The sequence below is a fragment of the Podarcis filfolensis genome (genome assembly GCF_964270895.1).
Source record: "Podarcis filfolensis genome assembly, chromosome: 14".
NCBI classification, from domain to species: Eukaryota; Metazoa; Chordata; class Lepidosauria; order Squamata; family Lacertidae; genus Podarcis; species Podarcis filfolensis.
Genome location: NC_139616.1, coordinates 35,323,239 through 35,339,521, shown reverse-complemented (window position 1 = coordinate 35,339,521; position 16,283 = coordinate 35,323,239). Strand labels below are relative to the sequence as shown.

The 16,283-nt window shown below is 40.1% G+C and overlaps 1 protein-coding gene across 3 annotated transcripts in view; it reads right to left on the bottom strand.

Moving 5' to 3' along the window:
- The window catches only part of RAB40C (RAB40C, member RAS oncogene family), a 39,567-nt gene that overhangs the window by 21,689 nt on the left and 1,595 nt on the right, over nt 1-16,283 (bottom strand). For 2 of the 3 annotated variants that reach the window (XR_014541420.1, XM_083585399.1), the window contains exon 2: nt 14,249-14,602. Coding sequence is in view for 2 of the 3 variants with exons in the window: in XM_083585399.1 (XP_083441525.1) it covers nt 14,249-14,402 (154 nt within the window). In the remaining variant the exon portion in view is untranslated. Of the gene's footprint in view, nt 1-14,248 lie in introns of all 3 variants that reach the window. The other variant, XM_083585398.1, reaches the window with a different exon arrangement.

The following is a 16,283-nucleotide window of genomic DNA, read 5'->3' as shown; positions in this document are numbered from 1 at the left end:
AGGAAGCAACAGCTGATGGACCACAGCTTCACTTCATAAGAAGATATAGTTTGGCCATAACTAGAGCTCACTGAAATATCGATGACCTTACAAAACAACATTGGTAGATGTGAATGCTTAGGATGTCAGCAATCTGTAGACTTGCATAAGGCACAGGAGAAGTAACAGAATATTTGCTGAAGAGTCCTCTAAGCAAGTTGATGTTTCTTTGACCCATTTTAGGTATTTTAGAGACCACAGCACTGTATTTGTTGTGGGCCATATACCTGAATACACAAAGTTCTGAACAACACATCAACATTAGTGGTTATAAGCTACTGTACTTTAAGTTCCTTAAATATATTCTTACAAAAACAGCCACATAAGTCAATGCATACATTACATGGCAGCAAACTTACATTTGCCACTGCCTGTAAGCTTGACAAGCAGCTGCAGGCAATCCCTGTTTCCCAAGAAGCATACATATGTGTTAACACAAATTTAACATATGTGCCTTCCTTTAGACACAATGTGGACTTAAGAAGAAGAGAAGAAGAGTTTGGATTTGATATCCCGCTTTATCACTACCCGAAGGAGTCTCAAAGCGGCTAACATTCTCCTTTCCCTTCCTCCCCCACAACAAACACTCTGAGGTGAGTGGGGCTGAGAGACTTCAGAGAAGTGTGACTAGCCCAAGGTCACCCAGCAGCTGCATGTGGAGGAGCAGAGACGCGAACCCAGTTCCCCAGATTACGAATCTACCGCTCTTAACCACTACACCACACTGGCTCTCAGGCAGCATGAGTATTTCAGAAAGGTACCCTTTCAGTCTACCATAACATAAGCCAGCATGAGTAGGTAACAAAAGCAACAAAAATACATTAAATATTCATTTATTTTAAAGCCACTTAAATGTGAATAAAGAACAATAGTAGGCAATTTGTTAACTTTGTTTTCCTCATCTCTAAAATTTGGTTATATAAACCACCAACATGTAAGATCATACAAACCAGCTGACCCAAGTGACGTACAGAAACAGCTGTCAGTATTTCCTTATCACTTGACACACACACATTCACTCATCAGAAACCTGAAGATACAGCCTAAGGGACGTTTCAGTTATCACTATATATGTGGAATGCCCACAGACAACCACCTTGCAGTTATAGAAGTGAAAAAAGGCAAATGGCTGGAGGGAGAAAACATGTTTTATCTCAGAATATGTTTCATTAGTTTCAATGTACCCTACCCTGAGATTGTTTTCTTTATGAAGGGCAGCTTATAAATCATTTAAATAAATAAACAAACAACAATTGTATTGTGATCCACAAGCTGGATAGTATATGACTATGAACCGGGAGGCGGGAAAGAGTGGAGAAAAAGCAGATCAAGTGCAAGAGTATGTTGACTACTCAACAAATCTCACAGTATAAAGTTAAATAAGCACAGGCTAACAGATAGGTGTTTAAGTGGATCTACCCATGCAGAAGAATTAGATTAGAATGAAGTCTAGAATAGATTACTATTTCAGACTACAGATAGCGGAATAAACATTTTTGAATGATACTCACATAAAGCACTCCATGCAAATACATTCTAGCCCAACCCTTTGCCTGCTAGGTCAGCTTTTCTACTCTCATCAACTTTCTTGAACTGTTGTATTGCATCAACTGTTGCACAGATAACTTTGTTATGCACACCACTTTGAGCTTCTTAAGGTGAAAGGTGGGGCATATAACTAATGTACACTCACATCAGAGTCACATGCCACATGCCATGCTGGTACAATATGGGAACAGCTTGCTAGATCAGACCAGAGGCTCATATGATACAGTGATAGCCACCATCACACACACACACCCCAAAATACACTGTGTTAATATCATTATTTTTCCTGGTATTTATTGGCTGAAGTATATCTAGTGCTTTGGATCTATACATAAAGAATTTGAGAACTAAGCTACTCAACTTTGCAACTATGATCCTATTATTAGTTGTGTACCGATAAGGTGGCTAGTCTGGTGTTACGATATAAGGTGCCTTGTCTTTGTTTGATAATTTCATCTAGTTCTAAATAGAAGTGTTTCTAGCGACTCGGGTACAGTATTAGCAATGATTTTTGTGTTTATCCACCACCAAATTTTACAAGAGGTAATACAAACTCATGCCATGTTCATTTTTGTGGTTCTTATTTACTTCCCTTATACCTGCTGATGGAAAGGGTACAACCAGAGCCAAGAGGATGCCAGAATGGTTAATAAGTAGAGGCAAGGAAGCTATGAGAGACAAGGAAATGAGGAAAAATGAGCAAAAAGGAAGACAAATTTTGGCAAAAGAAATGCAAGCAAATGCAATAAGGGGTGCAAAAAAAGAAATTGAGATGCACATCACTAAAAACAAAGAGCAAATAACACTAACTTTAAATACATTAGAAGCATGGAAGCTGATTGGATAAATAAGTAGTCAAAGGTATACTAAAGGAGGAAAAGAGGATTGCCATGAATGGATTCTTTGCATCTGCCTTTACAGCATAAGATGTAGAGCAGATCCCAGCACCAGAATTAAATTTATCAGGGAGCAATTCGGAGGAACTGAGGAAAATAGCATTGCCAAGGTGTTGTTGTTGTTTTTTTAAAAAAATATTAAAGATTTTCCTCATTTATAAAAGCATATGTATTGTTTCTTTCTACAGATCAGTTACATTTGTTTTGAGACATTGGTGTTATATGCAGTATAGGGTTGGGAAGAAAAGGGGGGGCAGAAGAGAGGGGGTGGTGGTAAAGCTTATGTTCTTTTAGTGTATGTGTGGGGGTTTTGTGTCAGTGTCACTTGGGTAGGTTCTCTTTCTATTCGCTTGTTATGTTTCCTTAGTGGTGAGAGAGGTCGGAGTGGTCTAGGGTGTTGTTGATTGTCTTTGGTTGGCTGCAGTGAGATTTGTTTGTGCATTGTGGGGGGAGTTGTTGGGTTAAGTTAGCCATATTGAATTGTATGCTGTTGGTGGGTTTGTGTTGTTAAGCACTGCCAAGAGTTGAAATTCTACGCCTTACTGACAAATTAAGAATTGACAAATAACCGGATCTGAATGGCATCCACCTGAAAGTGATTGAAGAACTTGAATCTGAATTGTAACTTTCCCCCAAGATTAGCCTCTACACTTGGATAATTTTAAGGGTAATCCTCAAATACATGAAAAAAATTGTATATCAATGGTTACTAGCACTGTGTTTACCTGCTGCTGGAAAACACATGGGGAGAATGCTGTTGCACTTGTGTATGCTTGCAGGCTTTCCACAAGCATCTGTTTCAACAAGACGTTTGACTAAACAGGCCTTTTGGTGTGATCCAGCACGGCTCGTTAGGTTCTTCAGGACAGCCTCAAACCAACTGTGGAATAGTTTCGGGATCAGGTAGATAGGAAGGTATTCTGCTACTCTTCCTTCTTTCAGCATCACTCATATTATGTTCACAATCCTTAGTCTACAAGGACAGAAGTCATAGTCCCACACTAAATTCATTCAAGAGGCAGTTTACAATCTATTTGTTCTGGCAGGCCAGGTAGTAGTAGGAGTGACACCATTTCTATAATGTAGTGCTTGTTATTGTTTTGCTGTATTTTGTATGGTGGTTTTATTTTTGTTTTTGATGCTGTTTATTTTCATCATTAAGCCTCCTTATTCTTACAGAAGGGTGAGTTATAAAGAAGGAGCCAAATAAAGTAGATGCATAATTAAAAGATCCATCTTATGACCAGAAGGCATACTCATGAATTTGAGTAAGTCTATAAATTATACTCTAGTACTGTTATTACTTATATATTGGATTTGTTTTATTATATAGACAGGGTTGGAGTATGAAAGCTATCATTTACATTTAATAAACTATGCATTCCACAAAGGCTTACTGAAGGCACCAACCCTTATCTAGATATATACTTCTCTGCACTCTGCACTAATATACAGAGACAAGGGTAAGAAGTTTGAAGCATTAGATTAATATTTCAATAGAAAACTTCGACATATTACTCTGAAACCATACTTCAGACAACAACTATTTGGAAAACATTCTCCTCCATAATGATTGTATTCTACAAGGAAATGAATACAGCAACATATGGGCTGTAAAAGGATGTTTGTTCCCTACGGTACTTGAAACAGGATTTGCTTGGAACAACAGGAAGCAGCATCCTCTGCTGCTACAGGGACTCTGAAATGCATAGACTTGCCACTTTAATAGAGAGGTGTTTAAGGATGATTCAAAGTTTCTAATAACACTCAAGGATGGTTTAGTAATTTTGCCTGTAGTTAGCTTTTGTCTTCATGAGGTTCCATGGACTGCAAAATGAAACCAAATGAATACTGGTTGCTTATTTATCCCCCCTCTTATCCATTTCCTTACATTTTCCTTTGCTCATTAGGGTAATTTTACTTAAACAACAACAACTGGGAATAAGGAACACACACTGGAGTAGCACTGAGCAGGCATACACTCATCAAGAGAGAACACCCACCAGCTAGCTTGTCAGATATTCTCAAATATTTTTTTCAAGTATCTAAATATGGGGAACCTTTTTCAGCCCAAGGGTCGCACTCCCTTCTGGGAAATGTTCCATGGGTCACATGCCAGTGGCAGGCAGGGTCAGAAGCAAGTGTGCCTAGGGCAACAAATGTAAGCTTTACTTTTGTAATGTAGGGTAGTACCTACATACACTGGCACATCTCTCTGTACTCCATCCTGGCAAGCAACAGCCATCCTGAGATTTCAAGGACACATTCCAGCCAGGTAAAAACACCAGGTGTGAAGCAGTTGTCTTCTGGAAGGTGATGGAAGCCTGTTCCAGAAGTTTTACAGAGCACTGTGTCAGACAAGGAACTCCCTCCTCTCCACAACTAATGGAATAGACTACAGGCCGTTATGACTTCATGCTTTCTCCTGTGTTTCTGTTCAGAGATGTCTGCAGTTATATCCCATGGCCAAGTAGGCTGCTGGGTACAGTGGTACCTTGGTTTAAGAACAGCCCTGTTTACAAACTATTCGGTTTATGAACTCCGCAAAACCGGAAGTAGTGTCCCAGTTTACAAACTTTACCTTGGTGTACGAACAGAAGCCGAACGGTAGAAGGGCACTGGCAGTGGGAGGCCTCATTAGGGAAAGCATGCCTTGGTTTAAGAATGGTTTTGGTTTAAGAACGGACTTCCGGAACGGATTAAGTTCATAAACCAAGGTACCACTGTATTTTTATGTGTTCCAAAATCATGGTTGATTAGGACTAGAGCAGGGTCTTTTTGAGTGTGCATACCCAGACTTTGGAATTTCCTGCCTAGAGAGACCTGCCCCACCCCTTCTGCCAGAGTGTGAAGGCCATCAGTTGCTAGCAATTTTAGTTTAAAAAATACCAATCCACCAAATTTAAATGATGTTTCAGTGTTTAACTGCATACAAACATCTCTCTCTCTCTCTCTCCCCCCTGTGTGTGTGTAATTTCTTATTTGTTTGTTGCCATGAATTTTGAAGGAAGGATTATTTAAAAGCTGATAAATATTGACGTTTATGGCACAGCAGCATCTTGGCCATACTGTGCTGCATACTAGACTTGTTACAAAAGCAAGTGAGTTCTTTCATCAATAATGTGTTCCCAATAATTCAGACACTCTTAAGAGGCTGGCCAGCCAACACAGCTCAGAAACCTGAGTAAGGCTTGAAGATCAATACTGTCATCCAGAATTGAGTATGGAACTGGGTATGAAGAAAGGTCTGTTGTGCACTTCAAACTATAACTCATTACAGCAAGATGTGTATTAATACTGAGAGAAACACTACAAAGTATGTGCATGGGTGGGCACTCCTGCCTCAACAGATGCTAATGAATAGTGACTCTATATCCAATTCTTAACAGAACCACAAAAGCTTCCTTCCTTCAGTTCCTAAGCAATGAATTTGACCATAGTTGGAGTACCAGTTCAGCTGAAACAGATTATTGGTGTTTCATTTTCAAAGATTTTGACACTGGTATACATTACCAGTAAGAAAAGATAAACAATACAGCTTAATTAGGATGGCAAAAGCTATACAGTGGAACCTTGGTTTTCGAACATTTTGGAAGCCAAACGAATCAGAACCTGAACACCGAAAACCTGGAAGTGAATGCTTCCGTTTTCGAACTTGCCTCAGAAGTTGAACGGCTTCGAGGCATGTTTCTCCATTTTCTCAATGGAATTTGCTGACTGCCCATTGCACCTTGGTTGTCAGATGTTTCGGAAGTCGAACGAACGGTTTTCCGGAACGGATTACGTTTGACAACCAAGGTACCACTGTAGAGGAAGAATTGGGGCGTGCGTGTGTGCGTGCGGAAAGTGAGAAACATTTATTTGTGTGTGTGTGTGTGTATACACATTGAGAGATACATAACCACGTTTACTCTGCATAAAATCAAAGTTGTAAGAGCCTGCCACTAACTCAATTGTTTACATAATTTACATAATCAGCTGTTCTGAGACAGATTCATGTGAATTCGGGGGTAGCTATGATTTGACAACAGAGGCATAAGTCACATGAAGGAGTAAACATACCTACCTACCCTGCCCTCTGCCATTCATCCAGGAAGGTATAATCCAAAGTAATAGTCAAATTGAACAATAACAGGATATTATTATCTTTGATTAGTGAAGTTCATGGTTGCATAGAGAAGACCCAGAAGAGTGAAGAGGTTTTGTTGCTAAAGAACTAGTTGATTGGATATATGAAGTAACTTGATAGCTTACCAACTTCACACCAAAAGAAATGTCAATAAAGAGGCACCAACCTATTTCAAGTACTTTAATTACCTAGCAAACCCTATAAACCCCAATGAGTTTGCCACAGAAGTTTCTTTGCAGCACAAGGGGAGGGATCTCAATGTCTTTCTACCCCTGCACCAAACAGGTGTACCCCATTCAAGACGGCTATAGTGATGAACTTCCCCACCTCATTCCCTGGACACATGTAGCAAGCTAGCTGGGCCAAATATTCTTTAGCTACCTGCTCCAGCAGTAGAGTACACCATTAGAGTACATGGGGGACACCTCAAAACATCCAGTTAAGTAGCTCAAGTTCTTTTAGTGTGTCTGTAATAGTGAGCTTCTTCACAGTACATGACAGCAAGAAAAAGAGAGGTTAAAAACAGCCCCATCTGGGCTGCCTCCTTACATAATGTTCCCTGAGGCTCCTCGATCCCTGTTCAGCAATTGTATGCCTCATAGGAGTTCACATGGGGATCATGGCTGCTTGGGGTAATGAACACAATTTACAGCCTGTTGTGTGCATTTTACATTCCAGGCAAATGGGACAAAGGCAATTTAATCCTTCCCTTCCTAACAGCTACATGCTCTAAGCTGCATGACAAAGATGTGAAGACGGAGGGGGGAAATGGGAAAGAAGTGGGCAGAGATATTTTTCAGGCCTTAACATTTTTATTTGAGGAAGCTAACAGCACTTTGCTCAGATATCTTCCTTACAGCATGTGGCTGGGGCAAGTGGCTTTACAGTCTGCTCACCCACCATTCTTTGAAAGTGAACAGCAAAGGAGCACAATTTCTGTGGGGAGGAGAACATGTACAGGGTTTACCTTTGAACCTCAAACTGAGGCTGCAAAGGACAATACACATCAGTGTACTCTGGTATCTATGTAGCTTTCTGAAAAGAGTTTTACACTGCCTGCAAAAACCTCTTGCAAGCAGAATTTCACGCTTATCACTAGAAAGAAAAGTGCCATTAAAGAAAAGACATGTAGGAAAGCCGGATTATAGAAGTCTGAAGCTGACTGTAGATATCCACAGTCTTGAACACAAGAGATATTGAAACTGCAGTCCTACAAAATGTAGCATTTTCAAAGTTAGTGACTAATAATAAAACCTGTCACATTACAACAATGCATTTAATTTTCTCTAATTGACAAAGTTTGTCTATTATTCCTTTATTGGTTGCCCTCTTCAAGGATAAGTTTTATTTTAATTTCAACACAATTTTGTAGTCAGCTAAAGTAATAACATGGAAGAAAATGCATTTTGGAAGCCTCTAGTTTCAATAATCCAGGTTCTGATATGTTTTATGAAGAAAAGCACAACAAATCAATACTAGTAAAAAGGTAAGAACACTGCTATTTAATCCATTAACTCTGGGGCAATGGGCATAACTAACCACTCCATTTCCCTATTTCCCAAGACATTTAATATCTTCTGGATCAGTGTAAATATTTTTACATTTCCAAGGAATTACTGTGGGGGCTTGTCTCCTACTTAGGTCCAAGATGCTTGTGCACTGTCAGATTACAGTACTTTGGAATTCACAAGTTGACAGCAGATAAAAGCTTATTATAGTCTAGCAATGATGCTTTGGTGGAATTGTGGGAAATGAAAATGGTAGCTGCTCCCCCAGCTGTTTGGTGCAGTTGCCTGCCCTGAGATAAGCTCACCAGGGCCACTCAAACCCAATATCAGTTCAGCTGAGATGTGCACTGGTATCCCCACATCATGGGTGGTAAAGCCATCACAACTAGATTCTGTTCATACCCTTGTATTATATGCAGAGGTTTGTTTAAAACAAAAAATCACTAGATGACTGAAAATAGCTGCACACTGAAAGTCATTATATGCCCCAAGGATTATAAAATATTTGCAGAAGTCAACAGCTTATCCTCATGTAGAGATAACTGCTTGCCCTTGAACCAATGGGCCACTTCTCAAATTAACCTCAGAGAACCACCTGAGGTTAAACTAAATTCCCTTTATAGTGTTCTCATAGAACATTTGGAGTTAGCTTGAGTGTGATGGAGGAACGATAAAATGGAGAATTGGGTACATATTATTCTAAAGGAATGCTGCTTCTGAGTAAGAGGCCTTGACAGAATAGCACAAAGGTAGTAAAAAGCAATTCAAGAGAACCAAGACACAGAAATCTGGTGTGAACTCCAGATTATTTAGCTATTATGTGAAAGCTATCTAAGCTAAACCATAGATAAACATTTCCTTGGAGAGACTGCTGTTAGAATTGGAGAAGAACTGCCTTCGTATAAATATCCCCCAGGGTGGGTACAGCACAAAATTAAGCCACCAACTTATAGACAAAAACAGAAAGAAACAGAAGAAAGCTTATAAAAAAACAAAAACAAAAGGCAGCTGAAGCAAACACAAAGAAAACTTTAAAATGCCCAACTAAGAAAATTCGAACACTGGTGTCTGCCATGCTTGTATAGTGATGTGCCACCACAGAGAACACTTCCCCTAACAATGGAATGCAAAGAAAAGCTTCCTCTGGAGCTCTTAAGGCATAGGCAGATTAATACAGGGAGAGGTGTTCCTTCAGGTATTTGGATCCCAAACTGTTATTTGGCTTGGAAGAGCGGGCAGCCAAAGAAATTCTTCCAGACTTGGTGTAGAACACCACCATCCAATTGCTAAAAGCTTTTAGTAGTAGTGTGCTCTATGATGTTCCACTGAATCCCTGTTGATTCATTTTGCCCCAATTTGAAAATATAGACAACATGGCTTTATTTACAATCTTTTGTCCCATCTCATCATGCGTTAAAGTGTCAAAATATCCTTGGTATTGGCTTCATAAAAGGGTGTCTAAAAAGACAAAATGACACTTCTTCAAAGCACTCAAAGAGTAAATATTAGTCTGCCTACTCATGTATCTAAAGTGTCTTTTAAAAGTATTTATCTTTTTAATGGGGTACTGCTTACAAAAGGGAAGGGCAGGAGGGGGAATGAAGGGAAAAAACAAGCTCCAAGAGGCAGCAGCTGATTGTTGGAACTTTGTCCAATGAACTTGGAATGAATCTCCTGCTTTACCTGTCTTCCATTTTAAAACCTTGAATTTATAAAGACCAGGAAAAATGTTTTAAACCACTGGGTTAGTCCTGCAAGTTACCAATAAGGGCTTGGAGAATGATATTCTTCCATCTGAGCTTGCATGAGTCATTTATTCATCATATAAGGCCCACACCTTCAGGAGAGGGAGTCTTCTCAGACATGATGCCTCTGACATGAAATGCCCTCTTTATCTTTTATCTTTAAGTAATAAATTGATCTCTGCAAGTTACATGCTTACACATGAAGAGGGGATGGGGAAATTCAACAGGGTCAAAAGTAAGAAACAATAAAAGAACAGTTAACCTTCAATATTCATGACCCCTCATTGATTATTCTATACTTTTTTTTAGAAGGTAGGATCATTTTTTCACAACTGAGGATAACGGTTTCAAACTTCAACATGTCAACACAATATTAAACTTAGTTGCACCGTTATAGCGCATGTTCCCCCAGAGCTGCATTAAACACAGGATAAATGGCCTTCTCTGAGTTTACCAGATCCTGAAGGCTTAAAGACTATTTACACTGCATTCTCACATAAAGCGATTTTAGGGGGAGCAACGATCAAGGCAACAGAATCCACAAATCAGACCACTTGAACAACTCTGGAATAGTTTATCTACATTTACTCTGGAATACATTAATTTACATGTACCGATACAGGAAGAACAGAATCACGATTTATGTAATCACACTTTAACCATTCTGATTTGGGATATGCCACTGCTCAGTTGTGGAGCACATGCATTGTATGCAGTAGGCCTCAGTTCAATTCCTAGTATCTCCAGGTAGGGCTGGGGAAGACCCTTGTATAAAATCACAGAGAGTAGCTGCCAGTCAGTGTAGACAATGGTGAGCTAGATTCTCCAATGGCCTAAGAGGAAAAAGCAGTTTGCTATGTTCCTGGAACAGCAGCTAACACTGATTATGAGGAAGTGGAGCATTTTGAAGCCTGCAAATGTGAAAGCACAATAGATGCATTTCTTTAACCTGGTCTTTGACACCATATCTATATAATATATGTATGTACCCCCAACCATTTTTTTATATAAAAAAGCACTATATGTATGATTGTAATTGTTTTAAACTGAACCCACTCTGGGAGACTGAGGTGAAGAATGTAAGAAACTGAATAAATAATAATAATAATAAAGAGCCCAGCTCTGTGTTTCCTTGCAAATACTTAGATATTGGTCATGCAGCTGAACTGCCATTTGTGGCTGTTGTCAATCAACAGCGAGAAGAGGAAGATGGTTTTATAGCACTCATTCCTTCACCATGCACACTGAATAGAGACAATAGGACATATCATCAGGTGTCTGATAAGGACAAGCACCTAACATAAGTAGCTGGATAACAAATAGAGTTCAAACGTGAAGGTTTATGATACATCATGTTGCTCCTCCTCACAACCCAACTACTTGCAATTGAAAGACACATTTGCAATGGTTCACCAGAATAGTTTTGCAGACATCAGCTGGAAGACCTTCATTACGGAGGAGCTGGCTGTTAATGGAATGAGATTTACATATGAACCATTCAGTCTATGCCCTTTAGACATCTGATCCAAATAGGAGATAATACTTGCACACTGCCGGGAGGGAGAGAGAGGGAGAGGAGGGGGAGGTCGGAGGGATCAAGTTTTGTATTCCTCTGCAACAACTTTCTAGGCCTTCATGAAATGTCAAAACTAATGCAGATGCTCTAGTGCCAAGTGATGCAAGTCAAGTGTTGAAATATTTCTTCTCCAAATTACAGCAATACTTGCAAAAGAGCAACAGCTTTTACAAAACTGATGGTATCAACATTATGATGAGCAATTTCATGTAGCAGGCCTCAGCTGATTCTTAAGCAACGGCCTCTAGAATTGGTTCGGGTCTGGGTGATTTAATGTGGTAAATAAAATTGCATTAAAGGCGAGGAATGGACAGCACGACAGAACATTTGTTTAAATAGATCTTTTGTGTTCAGATATTTCTAGGTTTTGGACAAGAGCCTTGGTATGTTTAAATTTTGTACTTCGGGTGCAGCATTACTGCTGCCAGTTCAAAAACCTAGCAGCAATGACCACAGATAAAGGCTAACTGCAAAGTAAATAGCAGCTATGAACATAAGAAGAGCCCTGCTGGATCAAACTAAAGCCCTGTCCAGTGCAGAATCCCGTTTCCCACAGTAATTGAGCACATGCCTATCAAAAACTCATGAGTAAGACACAAGGATAAAAAGACTTCTGCTGCTTTTCCCAGTGGCTGGTAAGAGCTAGGGAACCTCTGATCCTGGAAGTAGCATATAGCCATCATGACTAGCATTATCCTCCATTAATTTGTCTAATCCTTTTAAAAAGCCTTCTAAGTTGGTGGTTATCACATCTGAAAGAACTTAAGTATCCTGATAAAGGTAAAGGTACCCCTGACCATTAGGTCCAGTCGCGGACGACTCTGGGGTTGCGCGCTCATCTCGCTCTATAGGCCGAGGGAGCTGGCGTTTATCTGCAGACAGCTTCTGGGTTGATACCAGAGCCAGAATGTGTTTCAGTTTCAACAGAGGATAAGAAAGGAGCAAGTATGAAAGGTTGTACTGACACCTTTTATTTTGGAAGCCTGCAAAAATGATTTTGTTCTGAAAGGCTTTTGACCTTCCAGAATGTTAAGACTGCTGCTGTTCCATTTCAGATCTTTAAGTTCTTGCCTAAGGTAAAGGTAAAGGGACCCCTGACTGTAAAGTCCAGTCGTGGGCGACTCTGGGGTTGCGGCACTCATCTCGCTTTACTGGCTTGGCCACATGACACGGAAAAACTGTCTGTGGACAAAAGTTCTTGCCTAGACTGCTGTAATTAGTTTTTTTTTTTAGTTGATTCTGATTTTGTACGATCTACATAAAATGCTATTCTGAAGCATCACTAGAGGTTTTTACTTAGATGTGATCTATATTTGAGAAATAACATGTCATTTACGCTCCCTAAATAAGTTTTTTGTCAGTGGCATCAAGTATTTTGTTCATTCCCTAGCTGACTCCTGAACACAGCTCTACATAGTCGTGCCTCTTCTCATGCAACCATTTCTACCTACAGCAGCTAAAGCAGCCACTGGAACAGTACATTTTTGTGGCCAGCAAGGACTCTGAGCAGCTGGAAGTCAAACCGTCACCAGATTAAAACATGTGATGACAGTAGGCTGGCTAGTTAAAACCTAGGTCTGTCCTAGTCACCTCTAGTATTGGATAATCCTTCCCCCCCGCCCACAGCAAAGCAGGTACATGCATGAGAGGTGTCAACTACTCCTGATGCCTACTTCCCCAATTTTCTGACCTGTCCTTTTCAGCTATTTTTCTCTTCAGCTAAGCTCACAATATTAGAAGTGAGCTTGGCAAGTGGAACACATTGGGGGAGGGGCAGTGAAGAAGAGATTCTAGGAGGTAGCAAGAGCAGAAAGGACAGAATAGTCAGCTTTCTGTAAACCCATTTTACTAAAACATGAGACATCCCTACTCCTTGGGGGCAGCCCCATTTAAGCAGGTCTGCTTCCACACTGTATACTTTGAGCTTCACATACAGTTGCTTTCAGTGTAGGTGTCATGTGCCAAGTGCTGAAGCCCTGGGAGTAGAGCTGGTGCGGATGCTTCCTTTCTGCTGTCAAGCCCCCCAGGCAGTCATTCAGAGTTTAAGATGGCTAGAGCTCTGACAGACTGAAAAATCACTACAGGACACAGTCACTGCCAGGCAGAGTTACATGTTAACTACCATCCAAAGAAGCAGAAGAATATACAGGAATGCTACATCTTGTCTCTTAGTTAACTGTTAATGGCTTGTGAGGCTTTAAAAATTCTTAAGACTTTACGCAAAAGAGTCAGATTTAGATATGTACTCCTCCTGCTCAAGTCAGAAATGGTATGAATTTTGAGCTAACTAACTTGTTCCATGGCACACACTTTAAAATGTAATCAGGTTTTAAACTGGATCTCCAACCATTGTCCTACAGAGTACGGTTTGATTCTCTTTCCCACCACCTGAAGTCTGAACAACACAAAGTGCTGTGTGCTTCTGAGCCACCTTTTTAACACTGCAAGATTTGCAATTCTAAGTCAACACTTCAAAGTACACCAAAACAGTAATCGAATCATTTCCCACAGCACAACACTGGGAGGCAGATTTGCAAGGCGATTTCAGAAACCAAGTCACAACCTTCACATTAATGTGACACTGCTGATTTGAACTTTTCCAACACACATACCCTAAAATACAACACCACACCAAGATAGTTAGGTTTTTTAAATTATTATTCTAGCTATTTTATGCAAAGTGTTATTTTTCAGGTTATGGAGACCAACCTGCATAAACAACAAGACAATACTACATCCTACAAATGAGGAATACACCCCAATTAATGCAAGATACTGGCTAGAGTGTTTTTATTAAGATTGCTTACCATTACTGTATGCGTAAGGCGATTCAGATGCTCCATCTTGAAGGCTCTCCAGGATTTCTCCTTTGCCGACATCACTGTCACCAACCAACAAGAACTTGAGCAGATAATCATAGCTCTTCACAGGGCTGCCCTGGGTTCCCATTCTCCCTCTCATTAGTGAAGAGGTAGAATCCGCATACTAAACACACAGCCAGACTGAAAGATGCACACGATACCAAACTTTCAGAGGCAATCTTGGGAGAATTAGTGTAATTCTGTCCTTCCACAGGCAGGCACAAAGCAGAGATGAATGATTCTTCTCACAGCAGGCTCTCCATCTTTTGTGAATAATCTTCTGTCAAAATGTGCTGGGTCCTGAAAGGGAAGGCGGGGAGGGGAAAGATGGCCTACTTACTTTGTTTCCATTTCATACTCCTGAACTATCAGGCAGAAAATGCACAGTTCAAATTTTTTTGAGCTGCCAAACACCAACATAAGTGCAATGGCCGTACTATTTCTCCTCACAGACACCCAATTTGGGGGGTGGGGAGGTGGCCAGCACCTGTACAAAACACCTTATTGGCAATGGATTCACATAGCATGAAAGGGGCTGCCTCTGATATATACTGTGTAATGAAACCTACTGGGTATAGCAGGCTTCTCTAACCTGGTGACCTCTAGATGTTGTTGGATTACAACTCCCATCATTCCTGACTACTGCCCACATTGGCTGGGGTTGAAGGGAGATGATGTTTAAAACATCTGAAGGTTACTAAAGCTGGGGAAGATTGGGGTACAAGTATAGTCACTCACTGGTAAAGCAAGAGATTGAGCCAGGAACAATAGATTGAGTTCCTCTTCAATATCTAACTGTAATTTGTATACACAGAAACACACAGCTGATCTTAAGCTTCCTACACTTTTTTCAGTGTCTTTTCTAGTCCATACGCTGACATCTCAAGAATCCTGACAAGATTACACATATTAAGAAAGAAATCAGGTCTGTTACATTTAACTTCCCAGATCATTGATGGGCAATTAGAATTCGTAAGACACTCTTGTAATATCCATATTTTCATTCCATTGTCAATTTCCCAACTCCTCTCTCTTGGAAACATAATACTCTTTCTTCCTTTGTAATCCATTCATAGTACCCACTTAGGTTAGAGCAAGATGCTTCCCAAAGAAGTGGATTAAAAAGGGGTAAACAGTCTGTATTAATCAGATTACACCAATACACTCTAGTGACCTGTTTTTGTAACATGGTAAACTTGTTAATTGTTCTCAGAGTTTTTGTATAGGCTTGCAAATTGTAAGATTATATTCTATGTCAGACACTGGAGAAATGGGAGGTAGTTTAACATTAAATTAACAAGGGTGTGAACTTGTGTGTATCATGCAAGGGAGAGGTCCAAAAAAATGGGGAAGGAGGAAGGCACACACACCAAGGTATAGACAAAAGCACAAAGCCACAGAGATTGGAAAGTGTGCAAAGAAAGGAATGCCGCACCAAAGCTGAAGTCCAGGACACCAGACTACAGAACAGAAGACATATCTGAGTCTACAAGAGGAAGTGTGGGGTAGTAAAGGATGTGGAACTGATGGAAGAGGAGATTGTGGCAGCATACTATTATTTGAACCCCTGTTATTGATCAGGAAAAGGCAGCCTAAAGAACAGGTTTCCCCCTTCCTGCAATATCTTATGTATATTTATGGGCAAGCTGAGAATTATGTTCTGTGCTGGTACTGGTAGTACTAATCTAGTGGCCCAGTGAAAAATAACAAGATTTTGACAAGAGGGCAGGCACATCCAGAGAAGGGTCTAAAGGATGGTAATTATAGAAACTAGATTAAACAGTGCCTCACCAAAGGGTCAACACAAGCAACAGAAACAAGTGTGGGGAATAGGAGACTTAATAAAAATATTTAATATCTGAATAGTGCTTTCAAGCATGCAAAGTACTTCATGTACTTTATATAGTTTTAATCCTTACAACAATCCCCAAAGGTATGTTAAGTGTTATAAACCTCCATAATGCAGGTGGAGTAGGGGAAG